The 26,237-nt window shown below is 37.9% G+C and overlaps 1 protein-coding gene across 5 annotated transcripts in view; it reads right to left on the minus strand.

Annotated features, from left to right (window-relative positions):
- The window catches only part of ADGRB3 (adhesion G protein-coupled receptor B3), a 715,781-nt gene that overhangs the window by 352,098 nt on the left and 337,446 nt on the right, over positions 1-26,237 (minus strand). For all 5 annotated transcript variants that reach the window (XM_072832455.1, XM_072832460.1, XM_072832459.1 and 2 more), the window contains 2 exons: positions 20,226-20,420; positions 2,362-2,430 (listed from right to left, as the gene is read on the minus strand). In XM_072832455.1, the coding sequence (XP_072688556.1) occupies positions 2,362-2,430; positions 20,226-20,420 (264 nt within the window). The remainder of the gene's footprint in view (positions 1-2,361; positions 2,431-20,225; positions 20,421-26,237) is intronic.

A 26,237-nucleotide genomic window follows, 5' to 3' on the forward strand; every position in this document is an offset into this window, starting at 1 on the left:
AAGAGACAGTCTCATCAGCAGAAAAGTACACAATCAGAGCTGGAAGGGAACCAGAATAAGAGGGAGACATGTTGGGCAGGGCAGACAGCAGGTGCAATGTGTCAAGTTTACAGGAGATTGTGGCTGTGCCCTGCTAAAATTAAGACCCTGAGAATGCATAATATAGTTACATAAATTTGAAGACATGAATAATGGCTATTATATTCAGAGATGTGTGGCATGGATACCTGTAAATTTTTTAATTTGAGGAAAATTTGGGGAGAGATGTTATTTCTTACCTAGTTTCCAGTCATTAGATATGAATTCTGAGAGTTCATCATCACCATTCCAAAAATCTGCATGAAATTTCCAACAGCTCCAAGCTTTCTGCTACTGCTGTATTTTTTTCTACTGTTTTTGTGTAGGTGTATATGAGTATGTGTCGTGCAAGGGTAAATACAAATTAAAAATAAGAGGCTTAATTCTCTCTGCTGAAAATGAGAGACTCCCTCTCCCAGCCCCACATCCTTTACCCTTTTTCTTAAAGCATTTACTTTTGAAAGCTAGTAATTGTTCTTTCTCTGTCTCTGCGCAATGTATGTAAATCTTTTTAAAAAGCTAAGTAGACTCTCCCCAGCTTAAAGACCCAGGGATGCCTTTCAGAGAGAGAAAGAGGTAATAACAAGGGGAACAGGGCCTTGATCTCTCATTTTCTATGGGAGGAGTGCTAACTTCAGCAGGCACCTTGCTCTAAGTCGCAGAACTACCTTCATGAAGATAGAAATCACTTTTTTTTTTAAATAAAGCCAGTTAACTAACAACTGGTCACCCCATTGCCAGGTGAATTTAAGATGAACTCTGTGTGGCAAATGGAATTCACCCTTTCTGCCACAAACTGGGAGACTCATTTACCATGTGGCTGCATTTATAACAAAATCTTTTAGTAAAAGCTACAAAATAGTTGTTTATTTTTTTAACTTTGAGTAGTCATCTTTATTTATATCCAAGTAGTTATCTTTAAAAAGCTATTAAGGACTATCAGTACTGAAAAATATTTAAAAGATAAGAATATAGCTAAATCAAAATCACAAATAAATAGATGGATTAGGGATTCAGGATTTTCCATTGACAATAAGTTGTACCACTACTCACTGTTCATTCAAGTTGGGACCTCACAGTAAATAATACCATCTGATGAACTACAGTCTTGTTTTAAAAAGAGTATTATACATTTGTTCTAAATATATCCATAATTAATAGTCTCCTGCATTCTGGAAAGATGTACTTAGCCTCTGCAGCTGTATTCTAGGGAAAGACACAATTTCCTTACAGTGAATGAATGAGGCTCTCCTCTAGAAAAAAGCCAAGGACAAATATATAATTCAAGCTAGCAGAAAAAGATAGATTTAGGGTCTTACACTAAGGAGTGATCTTTTTTTCTTGCTATGGCCAGAAGCACAGAATTTGTACCTTATAATGAGGTAGATCCACACTGGACTATTTTTAGATCTCCAGCATAACAGGAATAAAGGGCATGCTTTGCTCCTGAAGGCCGAGAACATGATTATAAGGGGAAAAGGGACAGATAGTTCATTTAAACCTCAGAAAATATTCTTATTTTCAAGATTGCATTGTTCTCCTGGAATTAGCAATGGTCAAGTAGAAAACTTAAAGAATTTTAATACACAGTTAAATTAAACTTCCACAGGATTTTTAAAAGCATGCTTATTCTCCCTTTCTTAGACGTTAACCCTCTTTTTCTGTAATTAAAAAAAAAGTGTTATTAACCATACTTATGTCAGTATAGCACAAATTGCAGTGAAAGGTATTTTAAAACAATAATTAAATCAACAAGGGCACCTGCTATACTGATCATGTAGACCAGAAAGAGAAAAAAAAGCAGAATTCAAATTTTCTTATGAGAACTCATTTTTACAACTCTTGGCTTTGAATCCAAATGCACATCTGCATATGTGATCCAGATTATACATAGTGTGGTAGTAAATGCAAATGATTTTACTTGTTATCACCCCACAGTTAGGTTTGTAATATGTGCTTTTGGATTTGTTGTTTCTCCCATAGTCTGTAGGCAGGAAAGAAAACTGGTTGGTAAGGCATATAGTTACTATACATTGATACCTCAAAGTTATGAATTACTTAAACCTGTTTAGTTTTTTTCACATTTATAATATCTTTCAGTCCACTGATCGTGAGGATAAAAGAGATCACTTATTTTCTCTAAAATTAGTATAACATAATCTAGGATGACTTTTCAAAGTCTCCTTTTATGTTCTTGAAACAGTAAGCCATTAATTTTTCACAGATTTTTTAAGCCTTACTTAGCCAATTTCATTTTAAGTATTGAAGCAGCTCCAATCTTACCTGTTGTGCATCCTCCCATTTTTCCTTGTTTTCTTCATCTAGAAGGTTGCTAACTATTTGAAAGAAGTTCTGCAAATTAAATTAGATAAAAGACTTAATGTTACATGAGGGGATATACTTTACAAAAACATTCATTTGAACTGATTGTGTGGTAATGGTATAAACAGTTTGCCATATTGCTTTCTGACCCTAAAATATTACTCTAGAAGATATCTGAGGGCCCTCTCTCAGCACCATACTTCTGGGATTTCTCTATACCTTCACATATATACCTCAGAAAACATCAGAATAGGTAAAATACTTATGTTTGCTTACAATTATAGGTTTCATTATAGTCTCTATATTGTGTTCTGTTACACTATCTTATAATTATTCCTTACAAATAAGTTTTCTTCCTTGAATACTGAAAATCCCTTGTATATGTCTAATTACAAGTTATCCAGTTAATTATGAACCATGATTGCCAGTTACACTGCTGTTCTGAAGAACACTGTAGTGAAGACATAGACTGTGGGTAAGGATGCGGCATGTGACAGACTTCCTCAGTTGGATCCTGGGTCTGTACTTCCTGGCTATTATTTTTCTTTAACTTTTCCAACTACCTATTGCAAAGATGACATGGGCTTTTCCAAGTACCTGACATAAAGCACATGGTAAGCGCTCAATAAATCCTAGCTATTTCAAATAATTATTCTTTTTTTAATATTTTATTTATTTATATGAGAAAGAAGGTGAGCAGGAGAGCATGAGCAGGATCAGGGGCAGAGGGGGAAGCAGACTCCCCACTGAGGGAGGGAGCCCAATGTGGGGCTGGATCCCAGTACTCTGGGTCATGACCTGAGATGAAGACAGATGCTTAACCCACTGAACCACCCAGGTGCCCCTCAAATAATTATTCTTTATTCTGTCTTTTGCCAGCCAGCCAAAATGGAGAGGGATGAATAGACATAGTAGCATGTCCCTATTCAAGTGCCAAATCCTCATCCTCATCCTTATGGCCTAACTGCTCAAGACCTATTGGCTTTAGTGTTTGGTTTTCCCTTTCTGTGCAAATAGGTGTGTTTGGGCACTCATGTTTCCTTTCCCACCTACACAGGGAAGACACTCAGTTCTGTTCATCCATGCAACCTCCCATTTCACACACGAGGGGTCTTTACCAGACAGAGACCTTCTTGTCCTCCCATACTATACTGTGTCTTCAAAACGCAGGAGCCAGGAGAAGAGACCAGAGTGCCTGTTGAAAACTAATAGTGACTGGGGGTCACAGGTGACCTGCGAAGTGCAAAGTGAAGCCATGACATTTATCTTAAGCTACATGGACAGGGGTCCTTTGGTTGTGTCCTCAAAGCCCATCTCTTCTGCTTGGTTTGTAAGTAATGTACCAGGAGCACTGCCTCCTACTGATACATCAGCTCAGGACAGGAGCTCCCTGAGGGAAAAATAATCACAATTTTTTTAGACTCATCAGCCTTCCTCCCTATCTAGCTTTTCAAAAAAAGGTCTTATTTGGGGCATCTGGGTGGCTCAGTGGTTGAGCGTCTGCCTTTGGCTCAGGTCATGATCCTGGGATTAAGTCCCACATCAGGTTCCCCACAGGGAGCCTACTTCTCCCACTGCCTATATCTCTGCCTCTCTGTGTCTCTCATGAATAAATAAATAAAATCTTTAATAATTAAGAAAAAGGATCTTTATTCAAATCCCAAAGAAAGTCACCTGGGTGAAGAAAAACAAAGCTCCTCCATTTTCTCTTCTCTTGTGTTTTGAAGCTGTGAATATCTATATTTAATTGCCCTATTTGTACTATTTATTTTCATAATTCCTGGTAATCACATGGTTGAAACATGTTTCAAGTCACAGCCTTTGCAAAAGTCACAGAATATTTTCTGCAACTCTTGAAAAAAACTGCAAGTCCTTTTTAGACCTGTTTTCAGTTGGTTTAACCTTTTCGTACTACCAGCCATTTTTTCCACTTAAAATTTCCTGGTTGGAGTGATAACATTTTAAGGGCTTAGTCCATTGAGCTGTAATTCTACCTATGGGCAGAAAGAATTAACCTTCAGAGTTCTCCAATTGCCTATGGCTGGTTAACTCAGTAGGGGACATGGTGTTAATGAGGCAAAAGTTGCAGATTTCATCCTCCTACATGCCAGTTAGCTGTGCTGAGGTCCATGACCGCGGTCTGCATCCTAACCCCTGCCAGCTTTCATACAAATGCATGCCGCCACTAACGAGAGACACCAAGAGAATGAGAAGCAATTTGTGCAAATGCATCTCTGTTTCTGAGAAAACATTTCACAAAGCATGTTTTACCAATAGTGGGTCAGTGACTCTGCGCTATACATGACGGCCAGAGAGCACACACAATTCCTTGATCAAAATGATACATTCAGAGTTCAATTTTTCTCCTTAAATTGCCAATGGGCATATACAAAAAACATAAATTACTAAAATATACATTCAACTAAGCAGAGAGTATAAGAAATGTTCTTGTATCACCTTCCAAGGCAATAAGTCAGACTTTACTAAACCAGGGTTGGGAAGTAGTACAGATTAAAGTTCTTCCTTGTCCCTGTGGATTGGAGTGGGAATGATCTGCTCTAAGACCATGCAGGCCACAGTGAGCTAAGGCTGAAAATCCAGTGAGGGGGAGGGCAGCACTTATGGGGAGACTGTCTTCCTTATTCATCAGCATATCCTCAGTACACACAATGCCTTGTCCTTGGCAGGTATTTAATAGAGTTCTCACTTAAAGGAAATAATGAAGTCACACAGCCACTACACAGCAGACTCTCGTATAAAACTCAAACCCCATTCTTTAAGCTGACCCTGCTCTCATCCCTGTACCAATTCACTTTGACATTTGCTCAAAGATCAGACTGAGAACAGAGTAGAATCAAACAGAGTAGTATTTTTTTGAGAAGGGGACATATAACATTTTAGGCCACTTGATTGAATTTTTGAGGAAAGTATGAACCAACTTCCATGGCAGCAGATGCACTGCTCCCTAGAGTTCTTCAGGAACTCTGCTAATTCTGGTAGTATCTCTCTTTTGATGACTTATGGGTCAGGTCACTTATGTCAGCCCCTGAGTTGCAACTGTCTAGAGGCTTTTGTTTTTTGTTTTTATCAGTCCTGATTTCTGTGATCTAGACTGTTCTGAAAAATTATATCCTTGGTCAAGTCTGAGTTTAGCACTGGAACAGGGCAGACCTGGTTTAAAATTTCCCCAATATTCATTAACTGTGTGGTTCTAGGCTAACGTTACTCACCTATGCCTTCCTTCTCTAACCCATAAGATAGAAATGATAGATAATGGCTGCCTACCAGAGCCATTGTGAAGCTTAGGGCTAATTCTTAGCACAGTATCTGACACGTGGTAAGTGCTCAATATATGGTGGCTTTATGATTTTATTCCCTTCATATTATCTTTTTTATGACTGGTGGCATGATTTGTATTTATGGTCACATTATGGTGAATATGTGCCTATAATGCTGCTATAGACTTTCACAGCCAGGGGTTCACTCTCCTTCCTCTTTTATTGCCTCTTCCTCTCTAAGCAGTATGTAGAACACAGAGCTTATTCACCACTAACTTCAGAACCTGTCATTTGTTGAGGAGACAATTGTCCTTCCTAAGAAATGTACTCTGCCGGGAGGGTTTTCAATGTGGTTATTATTGGATACCCATTAGGTGAGAGGCATTGCAAAAACATTTGTTGGACACAAAGGTCAGAGGGGTATGACTCTTCACTTATTCTTTGTAGGAAGTATTATGAGATTCCGTGTAGTAAATGTTATAAAGAAAAGCCATAAGTGTTTCTGCCACATTTAGCCATATGAGACTAAAAGGCCACTCTATTTTATGCGAACTGGTAACGAATTATTTGTTTTATTTTTTATTTTTTTTTAAATTTTTTTTTTAATTATTTGTTTTACATCTTACTGGCTTCTGCTTGATAAATTTCTCACATACTATATAAAATTTTCTATAAATATACTAAAGAATATCTGAACATTTAGCTTTTACTGAATTCCTTGTGGGAACAGAGCTGTAGATTAAGCTAGTGATTTGAGATATCCGAGCTCCAGGAAAGAGCTGAGCTCTTCCTCTTAACCCATCAGCAAGATGTTTGGGCACTGAGAGACAAAGATAAGCCCTAAGGAATAGATTTAATAATGTAGAACTAAAAGTTGTAAGGGATCATGATAGTCTTTAAGGAATCATGGTGGTCCTGACTAGAAACACAGGAGGACCATAAAAAGGCATTAAGGCTAAACAAAGAGGCAGGGACAAGCCATTAGGATAAGGTTGCACAGACCAGGACAGGCCATTGATTACCCAGTCTGCAGCAGTTGAGAGCTGCAAGGTCATGCATGATCTAGCCCCTTCTTATTGCTCCAATTCTATCTTAAGCTATCCTGCCCCAGTCTATATTGCAGGTTCATCAGACTTCTCCATTCATCCCACTCTTCTGTTTAGCCTCTGGACCTATAAAATGATGTTACCTTTCTTTGACTGTTTTACTTCCTGTTCTTTGCTCAAATAACTCTTTCTTATTCTTCACATCTACATTTACATGCAACTCCCTCAGAAGAACCTTATCAGATCACTACCACAACAATCCTAAGTTTATAGGGTCTGCATATCCTGATTATAATCAGTGAACAATGTTATTTTTCATTTACCAATATCTCATCATTTAAAATTGACAAAAAAGAAAAATCCATGGACAAAGGAAACTTTCAGTTCACAGAAGTAATCAACCATAAAAATATGATGTAAAGGAAGTGGTTATATAAGGGGATCTTGTGCTCTCTCCTGATAGTTGGTTTCTCCCAAGACAGGATGAATTAATATGCATCTCTGGCTCCACTCCATCTCTACATCCCTGCATAAGCAACTCATCAAAACTACCATGCCGTGACTCAAGGATGAACAATTGCACTTTACCCTAACATAAAAGAAAAGATAGTGATGCAGGCAGCCACCCAGCTGTATAGCACCCACTTAAAAGGTGACAAACATGCTGACTTATAGTTGAATTGTATAGGCTTCTTTTCAATTATATCATCATTTTTTAAATTATGATATACTTGTATGATGGTCAGTTTAGGGCCAGTTTTCCCTCTACCATCCTATAATCTGGTTTTGTTCACCCTTATGCCCTAGTATAGCATAAGGCAAGGAAAATGTAAATACTCAAATATTTCAAAGTGATTAACTACATGCCTACTGTGCAGAAGACAATGGGCTAGGCACTGAAAGAATTTTTTAAAAATCAATAAATGGCCTCCACTTAATTATCTGCCTCCTTTCAAATTCAATACCCTCTTCAGCCATGTATCAATGCCAGCAGGATCCTCACTATGTCCAGGAGAGGAGATTACTTTTACAGATAAGAAAATTGACTATGTTGAATGAATATGAGATCAAATCCTTCCTATTTAAAATGGCATACTGAAGTCTTGAGGCCACCCTAAGCATAGACACATATTTCTTGGAATAGAAGTTGTAGGGCTTAAATAATGGATTGTAAGCAGCTGTGGATATTTGACTCTGGTCCTCAGGTTTAAATCCAGCAACAACTAATAAAGAAGGCCTCCTCTTCCAAAAACACAGCTCACTCTTTGGCAAACACAGCAAGCCCTCCCTACTACTATAATTACCACTGTCCCACCCCTGGCAGAATAAATTTGGTCATAGAATGGACACTTTGTTTAACAAAAGAGCAGCATAAAGAAAGTTATAAAAATATAACCAAGTCAGCAAAGCATCATGGGCTTTGGCAAGGAAGAAGACTGGAGAAAGGAACATCAGTAGGTAAGTTTTTCAATAGCTCAAAAGAGCAATTATGAAGACACAAAGGAGAACAGTGGATATGAGAATGTGAAGGTGAGGGAAGACATGGAAAATACTACAGAAGCATGAATGTATCTATCTATCTATTGCACACCTGTTAAGTACCTAGTAGTGTTGTAAGTGCTGAGAATACCACAGTGAATAAGGAAGACACAGGAGGGTTCCTACTCTCATGGAGCCTACACTGTAGTGGATAAGTAGAAAGCAATAAATAAGCAAATAAATAAGATGATTTCAGGTCATGATACAAAAGAAAAAAAAAACAGTTTATGGGAAAAGACTGATGGGTTGGGAGGAGTGTGTGCACATTTATGCAAGACTGCTCTGGGTTGAATGTTCAGCAGGAAACATCTTTCTAATGAGGTGACATTTAAGCAGAGAACAGAATGGAAAGAAAGAGGCATCTGTGGAAAGACCTAAGGAAGAGAGTTCCAGGAAAAATGGGAAGAAAAAGTACAATTTCCCAGGGTAAAGGGGATGGTATAGATAAGTTTAAAAAAAAAATTGAGAGAAAGCCAGGGTAGCTGTAGTGGTCTAAAACAGGGAGTGGATGTGCAGGAGGAGGAGAGAATATGAACACAGGATAGAAAAGATAGGCAAGAGCTCAGATAAAGGGCCTTGATCCCAGGCTATAGTTATATGGCATGAGTTTCATTAGAAATAAAAGATCTGCCTCTGGCTGCTAAGTGGAAAACAAAGTGCAGAAGAGTGAGAGGGAAAACAAGGAGGTCAGAAAGTAGTCTGTCTTGCTTATTGAAGCCGGAGATGATGGTAGCTTGGTTTAGGGAAACAATATGACATGGTGACAGACTGCACAGAAGAGAGAGTACAGCATCAAAGATCAGTCTTTGGCTCCCAGCTCAGGCAATTTAGAATGATGATGTAGTTAGCTATGCTAAATACCAAAGAGGAAATAGCAGTGTTGCAAAAGAAGACAGTTTCATTTTGTTCAGTCTGAGGATGAAGAGTGCATAATATATCTAAGAGAAGAGGCCCAGCAGGCCATTTTAACTACAGGCTGGAAGCTTAAAAGGTGAACATTTGTGAATCATTAGTTCTAGTTGAAAACTGGAGGGCAGCCCCGGTGGCGCAGTGGTTTAGCGCCGCCTGCAGCCCAGGGTGTGATCCTGGGGATCCAGGATCAAGTCCCACATCAGGCTCCTTGCATGGAGCCTGCTTCTCCCTCTGCCTGTGTCTCAGCCTCTCTCTCTCTCTCTGTGTCTCTCATGAATAAATAAATAAAATCTTAAAAAAAAGAAAAAGAAAACTGGAGCCTTTGGGGGGGTTAAAAAAAGATAATTCAGGAATAGAGCTGAATGGGATGAAGTCAAAGTTAAAGCACTGGTGACAGACTAGATAGGAAGAAGAATAAGTAAGAGAGATGGGAGATAAGAAGGTAGGAAGAGAAACAGGATTAAAAGGTGACAGAATAAAATTAATTCAGAAACAAGACACTCCACTAGGGAGATTAATCAAGAGGAGGTAGACTAAGCATTTAACAAACGTAAAAACCCAAAGAGGGTTCAAGGTGTAGTACAGTAAATCTCATGTATTTTTTCGGCCTCTAGGCACTTGGCCAACGACATATGCATGTGGAATATACAAAACCATGAACACACCCAGATTACAGATGAAGACATAGATGACATATGTTCAACCTCCTCTGATCTGACTGTGACTCTACTTCTTAGTCTTCTATTCAAAGAAGCATACAGAAGTGAAATTGAGAAATATCACCATACAAATAATCTTGGGTTTGTCCTAAAGTATTTTTTTAAACTAACCACCCCTAAAGAATACCTGAACTTAATTTTTTTTATAAGAAGTGAACAGACAAAATACTTCACAACAAATTAAGACATAGAATCATGATACTGTGGTTTAAATCTTTTATCTAATATATCTACCCAAACAGCACATGAACTAGCCATTGGCAATGAGAAACTATCAAGGTTCAGGAGGTCAGGAAACTATAATCCAGGATTCCCCCCTGGCAGGTTCTGGGACAAAGATATAAAGGGAAGGTTTTTTCTTCTTCATCTGATCACAAATCTCACAGAAACTCTGACTCATTTTGAGAACTACATCAGAACATCGTTCCGGGAACACTGGCTGTCTTTCACACTAATCTCATTGCTCTGCCATGATGTAAGACAATTTGACCTGTAGAGTTTCTGAATCGCTCAGATGGGCAATTTTTTACTCAATGCTACCAGTCTGCCAGGCTAAGTTCAGGACCAAGGGCTCTAGCAGAAGGTAGCAAAGAGGGTGTGCTTTGAGGCTAAGGGGAAAAAAAAAAAGCCATCCAACCTTCAGTGCTTTCAGGCATGAGATAGGCACTATTCGAGAGCCCTTGTTTAAAAAGGAAAGGTGAAAAAGTTAGTGATACTTAAATGATTAAATATACTAAGGATTATTAACCAGAGGTAGCCTGGCAGAGCAGCCAAAATTATACAAACATAACTCAGTGTGGCAAAATCAGCCTCAAATCCAGACAGAGAAAAAAAAAATCCAGACAGAGGCGGCTGCTGCTGCTTCTTCTTCTTCTTCTTCTTCTTCTTCTTCTTCTTCTTCTTTCTTCTTCTCTCTCTCTTTTTACATTCTATTTCTTTATTTGAGTGAAAGAGAGAGAGAGAGAGAGAGAGCTCATCTGCACAAGCAAGGCAGGGAGGAGCAGAGGGAGAGGGAGAAGCAGACACCCCAGAATCCTGGGATCATGACCTGCACTGAAGGCAGATGCTTAAACCAACTGAGCCACCCAGGGAGGCTGCTTCTTAAGCAAGGAATGATATAACAATCTATTACCAAAGTTTGGGCAGTCCTGGCTGATACATCGAAGAGCCAGCATCTGCAAGAAGCATGCACACATCACAAGTTTACCTGGCAACACTAAAGGCAGTGGCCATAGTAGGTCCTGTCCTGGTGTAAGACGCCTTGCACATGCCTCTTTGCTAACAGGAAATTCTCATAGTCCTTCAAGATTTGCCATCATGGGCTGATTGTGTCTACTCCAGATATGAATGCTGAAGCCCTAACCCCCAGCCCCCCAGTGCCTCAGAATGTGGCTATATTTAGAGACAGAACATTTCAAGAGGTAATTAAGTTATAATGAGGCTGTTTGGGTGGAGCCTAATTCAATCTGGTAAGAGTCCTTATAAGAAGAGGAAATCAGGACACAGAGATACCAGGATCATGCACACATGGATAAAAAGGCTCTGTGAGGACACGGTGAGAAGGCAGCCAGATGCAAGCTAAGGAGATAGTTCTGGAGAAGCCAAACCTGCTGACCTCTTAATCTTAGACTGCTACCTTCAGAATTGTGAGAAAATAAAGTTCCACTGGTTAAGCCACCCACTCTGGGGTATTTGTTATGGCAGCTCTAGCAAAATAATGCATTCCCTAATAATTTTTTAAAAGAAGAATCTTCGAGGGGAGCCTGGGTGGCTCAGTTGGTTAAGCATCCCACTCTTGATTTTGGCTAAGGTCATGATCTCAGGGCCGTGGTATTGAGCCCCATGTTAGACACTATGCTCAGTAGGGAGTCTGCTTGAGATTCTCTCTCTCCCTCTCCTTCTGCCTCTCTGCTGCTCATACATTCTCTTTCTCTAAAATAAATAAATCTTTAAAAAGAAGAAAGAAAGAAGAAAGAAAGAAGAAAGAAAGAAAGAAAGAAAGAAGAAAGAAAGAAAGAAAGAAAGAAAGAAAGAAAGAAAGAAAGAAGAAAGAAAGAAAGAAAGAAAGAAAGAAAGAAAGAAAGAAAGAAAGAAAGAAAAAGAAAAATCTTAGATGATAAGTGGGATCACAACAGAAAACTACCTGTATATTTTGCTAATGCAAATCCCAGTATTTCCTTGACTACACAGGAAATAACTAGTAATTCTGAAAGGACAAAACTGTTTTTATTGTATTCTTTTAAACCCAACCTAAATAAGTTATTTACATTATATGGCATTTACCAGTTGATAAGTGGTACTACACATATTCTAAAAACTTTTTTTTGCCTCCCTTCCGCTTCCCACCTGATTGTTGCACATACTTTGCAATGTCCTCTGGAGACTGTGAGTTTCCCTCGGCTAGCAGTCATCTTCTAAAGTTTGTTCTTGGTAGGACTTAATCATATTGATTTGTGAAGCAAAATTCATTGCTTAATATCTCATCCATTTAAGGACATTATTTGGTGCCGAATTTCTTATTTTCACCTTTATAATAAGGGTGAGGTTTAAATACTACCTAGAAAGAGCTGTTAGTTGTGCAGGGCTCTCTGCCACAGAGAAACCGTGGGAAATACTCTCAGCCTGGTAAGCATTGAAAATAGTAGCCGCTTATGACTGGGAGTGATTGCCAGCTGGGAGTTGTGGTCCTGTTCACAACTTGGTTCTCACTGAGCTAGAAATCCTGGTTATTGGTGTCAGCTATTCTCTACATCCACTTCCTTTCTATCTTTAAAATGGCCTTGCAGTGTCAACCTTAAAGACTAATGCTTCTTTTCTGACTCCTATTTTCCTTGACACATTCTTTGTCCTTCTCCTCTGTAATAAGTGATTAATTAAAAAAAGAAAAAAAAGTGCCCATACCACCTTAGGCGGTGCCATGAGGAACATCTGACCTTCCTTTCTTGAAGGAGAGATACCAAAGTACATATGTGCATTGGCAGCAGGTGACTGATCCAGATGCTTCAGGTTTTTGCTCCATCAGAATTTCAGCTTCTCAGATAATCAGAACAGCTACATTTCTTGAGCTTTTACTATGCTCCGTGTATTGTGTAAATTTTACATAGATAATTTAACTATGAGGTAGGTGCTATTACCCCATATAATGGAAGAGAAAATTGAGTCATAGAGAGGTCAAGTAACTTGTCTAGCATTCCATAGCTGGTAAGTGTCAGAGATGTGACCTGAGGCTCAGAGCAGGCATTCTTAATCATCACACTCTACTGCCTTCCCTAACTCTTCTACTTATGTTCAAGGAAATTATTAATCTTCCTGGTTGCACAGTGTTCTTTAAGCAAAGGATTTCAAGGTATCAGGTTGTGTCTTGAATGCTAACACTGTGTCATAATTCCAACCCCAAGAGTCCTTACTGGATCTTATTTAGTCTAAAGAATTAGATTATTTGAACAGATGAGGCTTATCAGTACATGATAGCATTATATTATCATAGTAATAATTGCTTCCACATTTATCAATCTAGTCTTTTGTATGCAAAAAGTAAAAGTGTCTTATACTAAAACCACAGGAAAAATAACGCCCAATATTCTCCCTGGGTGACCTGCCACAATCGATGTGCAGCAGCATGAAGGAGGTCCACAGTGTAGCATGTATGTTTGTTCATTAAGAGTTTTAGGGGAAAAGACACTTGACTTATCTGAAATCACTAACTCTACTTTAGATTTAATTCCTTGGTCAGTTAACTTTGAAAATTTTATTTAGAATATGGTTTGCATTTTAAAAAGAGACTGGAAGCTGAGGTTTGAGCTTTCTGTTGAACCTCCATGGTTGAGAAATAAATTACTAAAGCTTAGGGAATGTTTTTTTTTTTTTTTTTTTTTTTTTTTTATGATAGGCACACAGTGAGAGAGAGAGAGAGACAGAGACAGAGACATAGGCAGAGGGAGAAGCAGGCCCCATGCACCGGGAGCCTGACGTGGGATTCAATCCCGGGTCTCCAGGATCGCGCCCTGGGCCAAAGGCAGGCGCTAAACCGCTGCACCACCCAGGGATCCCGCTTAGGGAATGTTTAGATGAACAAATGACTTTCAAATGTTAGGTGGTCACCTGATAGAGGGTCATGATCAACTTTTCATAACAAAATAGAAAGGAATAGAAAATACCTGAGTGTATCAAACACACTGAAGTTTTCAACTATAGTTTTTAAGATTTTATTTATCTGTTTATAAAAGACACACAGAGAGAGGCAGAGACATAGGCAGAGGTAGGCTTTCTGCGAGACGCCTGATGTGAAACTTGATTCTGAGACCTCGGGATCACAACCTGAGCCAAAGGCAGAACACTCAACCCGGTGCCCCCAGTTTTCAATTATATACAGATGTAAATTTTGTCTCCTACAGTGGATCACATCCAAAGCATTTGCAAAATATTGAGTTAGATCAACAGAAGTTTTATCAGGAAACAGAGAAATGCCTGAACAGAGATCAGTCTCTGCTTCCAGAGAGTTTGAGGGGTACAACACATGATGAGTCTTTGTGTATACTCCATGTGTGTATGCTTTCCAATGTTTTCTTTCTTTACTCCTCAAATATAAACTATCTCAAGGGTCTCTCTTTCATTCCATTAAAAGATTATTCCTCCTTTGCTGATCCACTATCATGAAAGCATGCTTTCTTCTCTCTTCACCTCTAGACCACTTCTATAGCCTCTCCATGGGGTTCTTTCCCCCAATCTTCCTTTACTCACTAATCCTCATTATCTTCCTCTGCCAGACCATCTTTCTAAAAATACCATTTACATTTCAGTAACCCCATTGATAGAGAATCAAGTCCAAACTCTTCTCCGGCCTTGACTCTCCTGTCTTTATGATCTATCTACATCTTCCAACATATATCCCATTTTCTATGAGCCTTAGTCTCTTGAATGTACCATGCTCATATCACTTCTATGTCTTTGGTTGCACAGTTTGACTACTGTATCTGTGCCCAGCTTATTTCTCCAGATTGTGTCTCAAGTCCTAACTCTCCCATGAATTCTTTTCTTACTGGTGCCCTTCAGCTTTCTGTGTTTCTAGAATTCCTAGAAGTGAGGCGTACTATACTTTATCTCTCTTCCTCATTACCACAGTTTACCCTCATCCATAAATTGGATTTTTCCTCTTTCTTTATATTGCAAGTGGCTTGAGAACAAGCCCATCTTTTACTGTTATGTTAAGAACTACAATATTAGCAATAATGGAATTATGGAGTACCCAATTAGGTGCCAGAAACTTCACAAATATTATTATGCATAGATTATGTATTTAACTTATATTATTGCTAAGCTTCACAACAGCCCTGAAAAACAGTTACTGTCAATCTTTGTTTTTTGTGGATTCCATATTTGCAAACTGACTACTTGCAAAAATCTATTTGTAACCCCCAAATCAAAACTCAGTGCTTTTACAATCAGTCATGGACACGTGCAGAGTGGAAAAAAATTGAGTCACACAATGCACATACATATACCCAGCTGAGGCCAAACATGGCAATGCTCTGACATTTTGTTTCAGCTTACATAGTGTAAAGAAGTTCCTTTCCATGGCTAATTCATTTTTTAAAATTTTTTTCCATGGCTAATTTAATGCCCAGGTTGTTTTTTGTTTGTTTGTTTCTTTTTGTGTGTGTGCTTTTTATTGGTGATTTCACTGTTTAAAATGTCCCATATTTCAGCACAGTGCTGAAAGACTACCTAGTTTTCTTAAACTCAAAAGACTGTCATGTGCATTACAGAGAAAACATATGTATCAGGAAAACCTTCTCTGGCATGAGTTATAATGTCTTGGCTGTAAATTCAATGTTAATGATTAACAATATACCTTGAAAACGATGTCTTTTAACAGTTACACACATAAAACAAGGTCCTGTATTAATTGGTTGATGAACATGGTATGAAGAGATTCTCAAAGGAAACTCATCCTGTATTTTCCCTAGGAGTAAATGGTTCAGTATTCATTAATTTAGTGTTTGCTGCAACTTTATATAACTACCATGTATAACGAGAATGGACCATACTACTATATCTCCTTTATTACTTATTTAGATATGAAGAAATAAGGTAGAGAAATATTAAGGAATGTGTTTGAAGATACCAGGATAGTTATTAGACAAGTTAGAATTTCAACTTCCATACATCTGATTTAAAGTTCCAGTGTGTGTATTGCAAACTCAATCCTCTACTGATAGAATGAGTTTCACTACAAATTTTCCCAGGGGCTAAAAAATAAGTAAATGAACATGTTTTTCTCTCTTTCTCTCTAAATTGGATATTCAGAGTTTTATTTGTGAGTGTGTGTGAACAATGTAAATTTCCCCCAAATTACCATGTTGTTCATATCCATTTATTAATTATTTCAACAAATAATTGGAGTATCTACTATCCTTCAAGACATAATCATTTCTCAACAGTCTTAAAATCTACTGCTGAAAACAGACCTAGAAACAAATAATTTGATTATTATCAGAGATGTTACAATGTTATGTAAGAAAAATGCTAGAAGTAGAAATATTTACATGGTTTCAAAAGGCCAGACAATTAAGAATAATTTGAATTCTGCTTGGGATTTGATGAAGAGACTTTTGAGTAGGAGGGATTTTTGTGCTGGATCTGGAAGGAACTTGTATCAGATTGGAAACAGGAAGGATAAACTACATAGAGAACTAAAATAGACTTAGAAATATGACAAAGCCCCAGGGTTTGGAAAAGACTATCAGAAGGGAAAAGACTTTTAGAATATCTTTTCTACCAGTTTCTAAAAACGAAACTATTACTATGCTTTATCATTCTAAGACATACAACCACACTTTATTTTTTCTCCAACTTTAGTAGGTTGTAGCCATCCTAGCTCAGTTTTATTGATGCATCAAATCAATCTTTTAGTAAATCCAGCATTACTAGGCATTTTAACTAAAATGCATTACACATAACTACATTGAAAATAATGCATTCTCTTTAAATAATTTTGCTTAATCTTTTTTTATTCACAGTTTTAAAAAAATAAAAAAACTCAGTGATACTTATGTAATTACTAATTTTATTGTTAAGATTCTATGCTATATCTTGTTTGAGGAGAGAGGAATCCTGGAGCTTGTCTGGGATACAAATATGGATCAGAAAAATGTCTTTTTCAAGATTTGCTAATAATGTGAGATATAAAGAGATACAGGAGAGAAAGTGCTATTGGAATTCAGAGGCTCAGAATACCAAAAATTTGCTTTAAAAGACTAAGACAGGGATACCTGGGTGGCTCAGCAGTTTAGCGCTTGCCTTTGGCCCAGGGCGCGATCCTGGAGTCCTGGGATCGAGTCCCGCGTCGGCTCCAGCATGGAGCCTGCTTCTCCCTCTGCCTGTGTCTCTGCCTCTCTCTTTCTCTCTATCATGAATAAATAAATAAAATCTTAAAAAAAAATAAAAGACTAAGACAGACCAAGTCAGCCTGAGGGCACAGAGGAGGCAAAGACCAAGAGTTAAGAACATATAGTACAATCAAGAAGCAGGAAGTGATGGACCACCTGGGTATCTCAGTCAGTTAAGCGTCCAACTCTTCGCTTCAGCTCAGGCCATGATCTCAGGGTCATAGGCTTGAGCTCTATATTGGGCTCTATGCTCAGCAGAGAATCTGCTTGGAAGATTCTTTCCCTCTGCCCCTTCTCACCCTCTAAAATAAATAAATTAATAAAAAAAAGGAAGAAGAAGCACAAAGTAGTTCATTTGGCAACAAGTCTGTGAAGAGGAAAAGTACCTCATGCATTTGGCTATAAAGATAGGTAACCTACATCCTGTGGAGTGTACTAGAAGATGACATAAAGGATTTGCGTTGTCATTCAGGGGGCCTTGGAGCTCCAGTGAAGGTTTCTGATCTAAGAAGTGACATAATCAGAGCTGTCCTAGGAGAACTAATAGGACTATGATGTACACGATGAATAGAGATGTAGGTAAAGATCTGAGGGAAGATTAAAGGAAAGAGACCATGGAAATAATGTAGGCTGAGGCAATTAAAGGCTAAATTAGGAAAGCAGCAGTGGGAAAAGAGAGGAAAGAATGGATAGAAAAGATACTGTGTAGGCATATCCTATAAAAAAGGAAAAGTAGGAAAAGTCAACATAAAATTATAATTCCAGCCTAAAGAGCACTAATTCTACAAAGAGAAGTAGAATATGCAAGAAAACTTGCAATTCAAGATAAGCTTACTTTATGGCATATTAATCCTGATGTGCTAGCCAATCAGAAATGCCCAGAGCCCTTGGAAACAGAGGGACTGAAGTTTAATTAAGGTACAAGCGATGTTGAGTAAGGCTATAAATGAGAGTTTATAATCAAGCAAATATGATAAATATATATAATATTTCTATAAAATGGTGGAAAGTAGAACAAAAGAGGTCCAAAGTTGTCTGGGACTTCAGAAAATTGAAGGATCATTTTCAGATGGAGTTTGGGGCTTGCTGGTCCGGCATTCAGAAAGACTTGTTAGATCTAGGCTAAGATTCTGACAGACAGGGATGGAAGAAGGAATTCTAGAACAGGAGGGCATTCCAGAAGCCTGAAAAGACACCAGCAAAGACAATGAAATAGAAAAATTCAGCTCCTGTTTGTGAAGAGATGGTTAGGACACCAACATGCTGAGAATTTTGGGTAATGTGGAGGATTAATAAGAGAGGGGGATGGAAATTTCTGACTATGCCAAAATGAAAACAAAATAAAAAGCAGAATTGCTCTAAGTCAAACCAGCTAATGTCCTCATGACTAGTTAAACTAATTGTTCATTCAGCCAATGCACTCTAATGAGTAACTCAATCAAAATATGTTCCCAGTATAACCTGGTAATCTTGATTTCTTCAGTTTCAGCATCTAAAAATCTTAAAGCCTTACACTATTGAAGGTTAAAGGTGGTACTACAGATTATTTAGTTTACCATTCTACCTGATGTTTCAACTATATCTAATGTTTTTTGAAATTACAACTTTATTTTGCATCAGGGACGTCAGATGTTAGTTTTTAATGTAAATTCTAATGGATAGAACTATTTCAGTACTACAGGGAAAATACTGACTTGGCTTACTTTATCGTGTTTTTCAAGTTTGAAAACTTCCATTCTTTGTAAAAAAAATGCTGGAAATGTTTAAATGACAATAACCTTCCAACCCCCATATTTTTACAATTAAAATTGTATTCTTGGACACTGATAAAATATAAAACTCAGCACTAATAATTCTCATTTCAGTTACTTTCAGCAGCATATGAATATAATTTAAGTGTCATATGTACCTCTATATAAATCAGGGGATCAATATTACTTATGAATGATTCCATGATTTCAAAAAATCTTCTTTTCCTCTTTTCCTCAATAGCTGATTAAAACAAACCAAACCAAACAAAACAAGAAAAAACCCTCTGCATTCTCCAAGTGAAATGCAAATAAAACTCCCAAATGAAGAGTCTGCTGAAAGAAAACTACCTGACCTGGGAGTTTTGCCAAACCCTTATTTTCATGAACTTTATGGGGAGATACAGGAAGAACATTATGCTGGAAATGCAGAAATCAACTCAGCATTCTTGGCAGCAGTACATTTTAGCCTATAGCACAAAAGGAGTTAATTTTGAAATGCAAACAGGAGTTGCATTAAATGTGCTTTGTTTGCCATTCAACAAGCTTTGTTTTAATGGCAAAGGCAATACTGAAATTGGGTGAGTACTTAAACTTTATTATGGAAATAATGTTGCTCTAGAAGTCTTCCATGACAAGAAAAAAATACTGTGAAGAGTTACTGAATTTCTTATTTTTCTATCCAGAACAATTCTCTATTTGCCCAATATTTTCAGGCAATGATTACACAAAATTAAATATGGCCTTCCTGCTTCTGATAGCAAAACCCCAAACAAAACTTAAACTATGTCTCCTTTGCATGTTATAGTTAATGTGCTTTCATTATGCTTAATGCGCTTTTAATAGTCTCTTATGGCAAGATGGTGATATTAAATGTGGAAATAAAATATCCATGATACAACCTTGAATTTGCTATAGTGCCTTTTATCTGAGGGCTCAAAACACTTTACACACGTTCTCATTCAGCATCTCCTTGAGGTGTATTATGTGCATTTTATAGTTGAGGACACTGAGGTGTACAATGACTAAGGGAATTGAGGTTATTTCCAGAGCTCACACTAAGCACAACCTGAATATGTCCTCTGCAGGAGTGAGCACTCTGTCCCTCCAGGTCAGAAGACCTCAAAAGTGGCTGCAGTACTGGATTCTCAGGGCAAAACCTGAGTCTTTTCCTTCAGGGGACTGTCTCTCTTACCTGGACACCATCAGACGCAGGGGTGTAATTTGCCCTTTTAAATGTGTCTGTTACATTTCTGAGAATTTCCACAGACATCAGAAGATCACCTGCATAGAAATTTTTCCTCTGAGTTAAATCCAACAGTGTCTTGGTCACCTGGGACATTCCATCACCTGCTAATACTCGTTGCCCCTTAGCAAGGTGTTCTTTGATCTGTGATGGTCAAAAGAACAGAACAAACATCAGAATCTTCATTGCTATTAATCTACATATTTCCATCAAACAAATTTATTTAAAATTGCAGAATTAACTTTAAAATAGCATTGCAAAACTGTAAATTTTGTGTATCCCACACTCAGATGGATAAGCAACCAGCATGCAAAAACTAACGAGTGTATACACTTTGGCAGGCATGACAGACTTGCCTTTTCTAGTACTCAGAATACACAATTGAACACATTGGGAAACGTTTGTACTAATTTGGATTTTTAATTGAGGTAAAAATTTAAAAACATACATTTGTATATTATAAACAAGTGAGATAATTCAGCAAGGTGTGATCAGAGACAGGAGATTATAAGCATTTCAAAGTATCCATTTTTCAAAAAAAAAAAAAAAAGTATCCATTTTTCTAACTTCCAGGAAAGATGGTGGAGTAGGAGGACCCTAAGCTCACCTTGTCACTCAAAAACAGCCAGCTAACACCCACATCAGTGTAAATAGCTGAGAAAATGACCCAAAGACTGGCAGAACAAACTCCACAGCTAACTGTAGAGAAGAGGTGACATCAAAGAGGATAGAAAGGATAGAGAAATGGGACTATTGGTAGTGGGGAGGGAGCTGGTGTTGAAGGGAGAAACAGACTGTCACACCAGGGAGCACACATAATAGAAGACGAATCCCCATAATATTTGGCTTTGAAAGCCAGAAGGGCCAAATTTCCTGAGTTTTTTACATGGGCAGGAGAGCCAGGGGGGTGAGAGGAAACTGAGTTCCTGTCCTTAAGGAGATAACTCGACAAACAGCCCCATGGAGACAGCACAGAAGCAGCAGTTTGAAAAATGCCTGGGATATATGGGAGGGAAAAGCATTTGTATACTAATCTTGTGCTTGAGGGGTAGGTATAACTGGAAGTCTTCTCCAGGAACAAAGGAACTGGCAGGCTCCATTTCCCTCCCCTGCCCAACCTAAACATACACTCACCTTCAGGAAACAGCTCCAGGCCAACGCTCATTACCCAACTTGCTAAAGGTACACCACAGCCATCAATTCTCCTGCAGACACGCCCCCTCCAGCCAGGCCCCCACTGCAGGTTCCCTCCCATAGCAGAACCCCACAAACCTTGCAGGTTTGCCACTAGGCATTCGGTCAGCACACTTCTGTAGATACACCACCTCCAACCCAGCCTGCCTTGGTCCTCAACAGGTTTAAGTTATCTCCCACTAGCACAAAACCAGCTGGCACCACATGCCCTGCCCCCACATTCTCCTGCAGTTCAGTGCTACTTCATCTCTGGTAAGTGCTTGATCTGAACCAACTTAAGTCCAAGGCAGCCCCAGACTGGCCCACTAACAACACAGGGATCAAACTTGCCCACAACAGGCAAGAGAGCTATTGCTGATGACAGGACTGAGGCAAAAGTGGCTCAGCCACAACAGTAGGGCACATGCAACACATAGGAGATACCTCTGAAGCTCCAGGTTCTGGTGAACAGGGGACATTGCACTCCAGGGCACTATAAGCCCTCTTCAACATAAGGCCACTACTTTCAAGAGTAGAAGTAGTTAACTTTCCCAACACACAGAAACAGACACAAAGCATTAGACAAAATGACAAGACAGAGGAATATATCCCCCCTAAAAAGCAACAGGACAAAAATCAAAGCAAGAAACCCAAATGAAATAGAGATAAGTAATATGCTTATAGAGAATTTAAAGTAATGCCATAAAGATACTCATGAGACTTGAGAAAAGAGTGTAAAACCTCAGTCAGACATTTATCAAAAAAATAGAAAACAAAAAAGAACCAATCAGAGATGAAGAATTCAGTAAATGAAATAAAAAATGCACAAGATATGTCAACAAGATACTTAGCAGCAGAATAAACAATTAGGATGCAAGACTTAAACTAGTTTGATGGACAGAGAAATCTGCCACCAATTTTTATATTTGCTTATCTCACAGGTCAAGGGAAGAACATCTTATAATGTGGTATAAGAGCAAATTAAGAAAAGGTAAAAAGATAGCAATTGTCCATTATACTTTTACTTGTTTACTAAAAGGTCAATCTTGATCATCCTATGGCTAAATTTGTGATAAAATTAAATTTTCAAAAGGGTATGTAACAATAAAGAACTAACACACCAGAAATTATCGAAATAGTAAGGTTAATGTATAATAACTGTAATTATCAATTTCCCATTAAGAAATGTGCCAACAAATCTTTTAAAGTATGCAATCAATCTGAACTAATCCAAAAGTTATGATTTTCTGAAAAAAACATATGTTACAAATTATCTTGACACTCCAGATGATACTTTCTTCAGACTCTAAAACTCTGTCTAAAAATATTTTGATTGGGCAGCCCCGGTGGCTCAGTGGTTTAGTGCCGCCTTCGGCCCAGGGCATGATCCTGGAGACCCAGGATCAAGTCCCACATCAGGCTCCCTGTGTTGAGCCTGCTTCTCCCTCTGTCTGTGTCTCTGCCTCCCTTTCTTTCTCTCTCTCTGTGTTTCTCATGAATAAATAAATAAAATCTTAAAACAAATAAAATAAAAATATTTTGATAAAATAAACATCTTCGGAGACATACTCTATTTCCATTGTGTTATGCTAAAAAATGTAACATATTTAGATGTTGTATTTCTTCCTATTTTCTTCTTTCATTACTCTTCCCATCTCTCCTCAGTGGCAGCTATTGGCTACTGACTAAAGCCCAAAGGATTGGATGTCATAATGATCTAGCCCTTACATCTCTATAAAATCTTAACGGGCCTTGCTCTGGAGTGAATTAACATATTAAACCGTGATACAGACATAGCATTGGCCAATCAGAAAGGAAATTGATCCTCAGAGTAAAAGGCAGCTGGTTTGCCAAAAAGATATGTACTACCAAGTTGAACTTCAGTTCTGCTATTGATAACTATTTGCAATTTTCTGTTCAGGTCACGTATGCCATAACTTCATGTTTTTACACTGAATATTTCACCCTCATACCTTACCGTAGCCTGTGTTGATGCACTTTTCCCCTCATTCATTATACAACATTAAGTACATGCCCACCTTAGGACCCATGAACTTGCTTTTCTTTTGGCTTGGAGTAGTCTTCCCACAGAGATTCACATGTGTTTTGTTTGTTCATTTGCTTTTTGTCAATTCCTCAGGTGTTACCTGACTCCCAGTATAAAATGGTATCCTTCTCATTCTCAATCAACTACCCTTTACTGTGCTCAAACTTACCAACCATTGTGTGTCTGTCTCTTGGATTATTTGTTTTTCTGCATCTCCCATGGGAAATATAAGCCTAATGAAGAAAGAAGTCTTGTCTTTTTTTACTGTTATATTCCCTGCACCTAGAGGACTTGCTCAGTATATTGAACAAATGAATTAAATGAACAAATGAATATGTCAGTTTCCTTCTATGTTTATGTTAGGTATTAAGATTAAGTTAGGCACACCTGAAAGCTGTCCTAGCTTATTTATCAACACAGAAAACACTGAAAACATAGGAAACGGTGACATCAAACAGCATGGAATAAATAAACTTCCTGACTTAAAGAGACAATGCAGCTTCTGCCTGAAAAGTGTCATGTTCAGTAGATACAGTGTGAGAAAAGTTTCAAAGAGACATGAAATCATTAGGGTCTACCTAATAAAACTCAGACTTCAGTTTTGTGCTAGCAGTGCAAATTACAGCTGTGATACTCAAAGCTGCAGATAACTTGAATGTTCTCCATTAGAAATAAAATGCAGCAACAGTTGCCAAGGTAAACATCATCTAACTACTTCAGATCAGCTCTATTATTTTGGCAGCCCCTATTGCTGTCTGTGAGGGATTTTACTCACACCCATCTAATGCATCCTTCCCTTCAAACAAAAACATCATAACACTGACTTACATCTTCAGGAATAAAACATTTAGACATGTATTCTTTTTGCAATAAAAATAGTACAGAAGGCAGTGGATGGCTCAACTAATCAGAGCTAGGAAAGGCAGTCTTTCATGTCTGGGTCAGCATCAAATGCAGCCCAAGTCAGTAGTAAATTAACATCTTTGCCATCTGACAGCTGCTTAGCAGGCTTATGTGAAATGAGTTGTTCTCAGTCCAGCTCTTTGCAGACAGGTGCCCCGATTACAACACCAGCTCTCACAATTGGCACTAATTAGTATCCTTCCTGGCATTGTCTGTGAAAAGCACCCAGAACAAATATCTTGTAATATTTGTCCACATGAGTGTAGACTGTTGGCAGCATTTATAAAGGGTATAAAGAGTGTTCAGATAAGGCAGATTTCCATCCAGAACATATTTAGTTGAAAAATAATTCCAAGTTCTCAATCTTCCTTCCACAACACAAGTATACTGTGGAGGTTTCTCTCCTTACTTTAAGCCTACTCTTTTGCTACCCACTTCCAGAATGACCAATCCATGTTTATCGGCTGGACAGTTTTTCTCTTTTCTGGATCATGAAGAAGTAGAGTTCAGATTGAGCTTGCTCACCTTCCGTATTCTCTATTTCAAATTGTCCTTCACTTGCACTCCACCTCTCTTCTTTTGCTTTTATCTCTATGATTTTATGAATGAACACTATGGTTATCTCTGATTTTGAATCCCATCCAGTCCTCCTCAATCTTTCCCTCTCACAAAAATATAGCCTGCATAGAATATCTTATTTTAAATACTGCACCTTTCCTTTCAACTACTGTCTTCTTTCTGTTTCTCTTCAAAATCAAAATCAGAAGTATGGAATCTTATTTGAAACCTAGAATTCTTTAAGTTACAAATTAAACTCAACAATTACCTGCTAATTAAGCATTGTCTCTGGACATCTTACTAGTATATTACATTTCAAGAATAGCTGGAATCACAAAACCTGGATTTAAATTGTGGTTGTACTGTTTACTACATGGGAAACTGGACAAATTGTTTCCCTAGTATTATTTGATTTTTCTGTGAAAAGAAACAATGTCATTATATGGTTGTTATGACAGATTAATACAAAGATAGAGGATAAAAGTAGATACTCAGTGACTGTTACCCTTTCTTATCTTCCCATCTTCAATTTCTAAGTCCTCTGAATATTAGCTATGTACAGTTTCTTACATCCAGCCTTTTTATGTATAGGCAAGAGATGCATGCCAGTCCAGGTCTTCAGTACCACATCACCCTCATTACAATAGTCTCCTAATGGTATCACTGAGTCTACCATGTTGAGCTATCCTACTTTTGCATCTCTGAACATGTCACTTCTCTGCTCAAAAAACACAAAAATAATTGCCCCCTCAAAATCCATCGTTTTTCATATTAAGTCAAATATACTCTCAATTGTTTGATTTACAAGGCCATCCAAATATAACCTTAACCTAAAATTCTAATATTTTATCTATCTCACTGTATCCACCCAACCCTATTCACCCATTATTTCTAGTAAGTCAGTGAGTATTTCAGTCTTACTCTTCCATTTTTATTGTTACTTAGTAACTTAATCCACTCTGCTTTGAATTCTTCAGATTAATGTTTATTATTATTATTGTTTTTTATTGATTTTTAAAAACTAGCAATACTTTTTAACCAGTCTATTTATTCACAGTTGCTTCTTAACAATTGCCTCTTGGATTTTCTTCTTTCAGAGTGTATTTTCCTTTTTTTTTCTAATCTTTAAGTGATTATTTTGATAGGGTTCTGTAAATGGTAACTCTTTCAATCTTAGTCTTACCTTTTTTTAAAAGTTATACTCACTTTCAATTGATCTTTTAGATAACGATGCTTTTATTTTCTCCATAGCATTTTCATAATATGATTTTAGTGTCCTA

The sequence above is a fragment of the Canis lupus genome, chromosome 7 (assembly GCF_048164855.1).
Source record: "Canis lupus baileyi chromosome 7, mCanLup2.hap1, whole genome shotgun sequence".
NCBI classification, from domain to species: domain Eukaryota; kingdom Metazoa; phylum Chordata; class Mammalia; order Carnivora; family Canidae; genus Canis; species Canis lupus.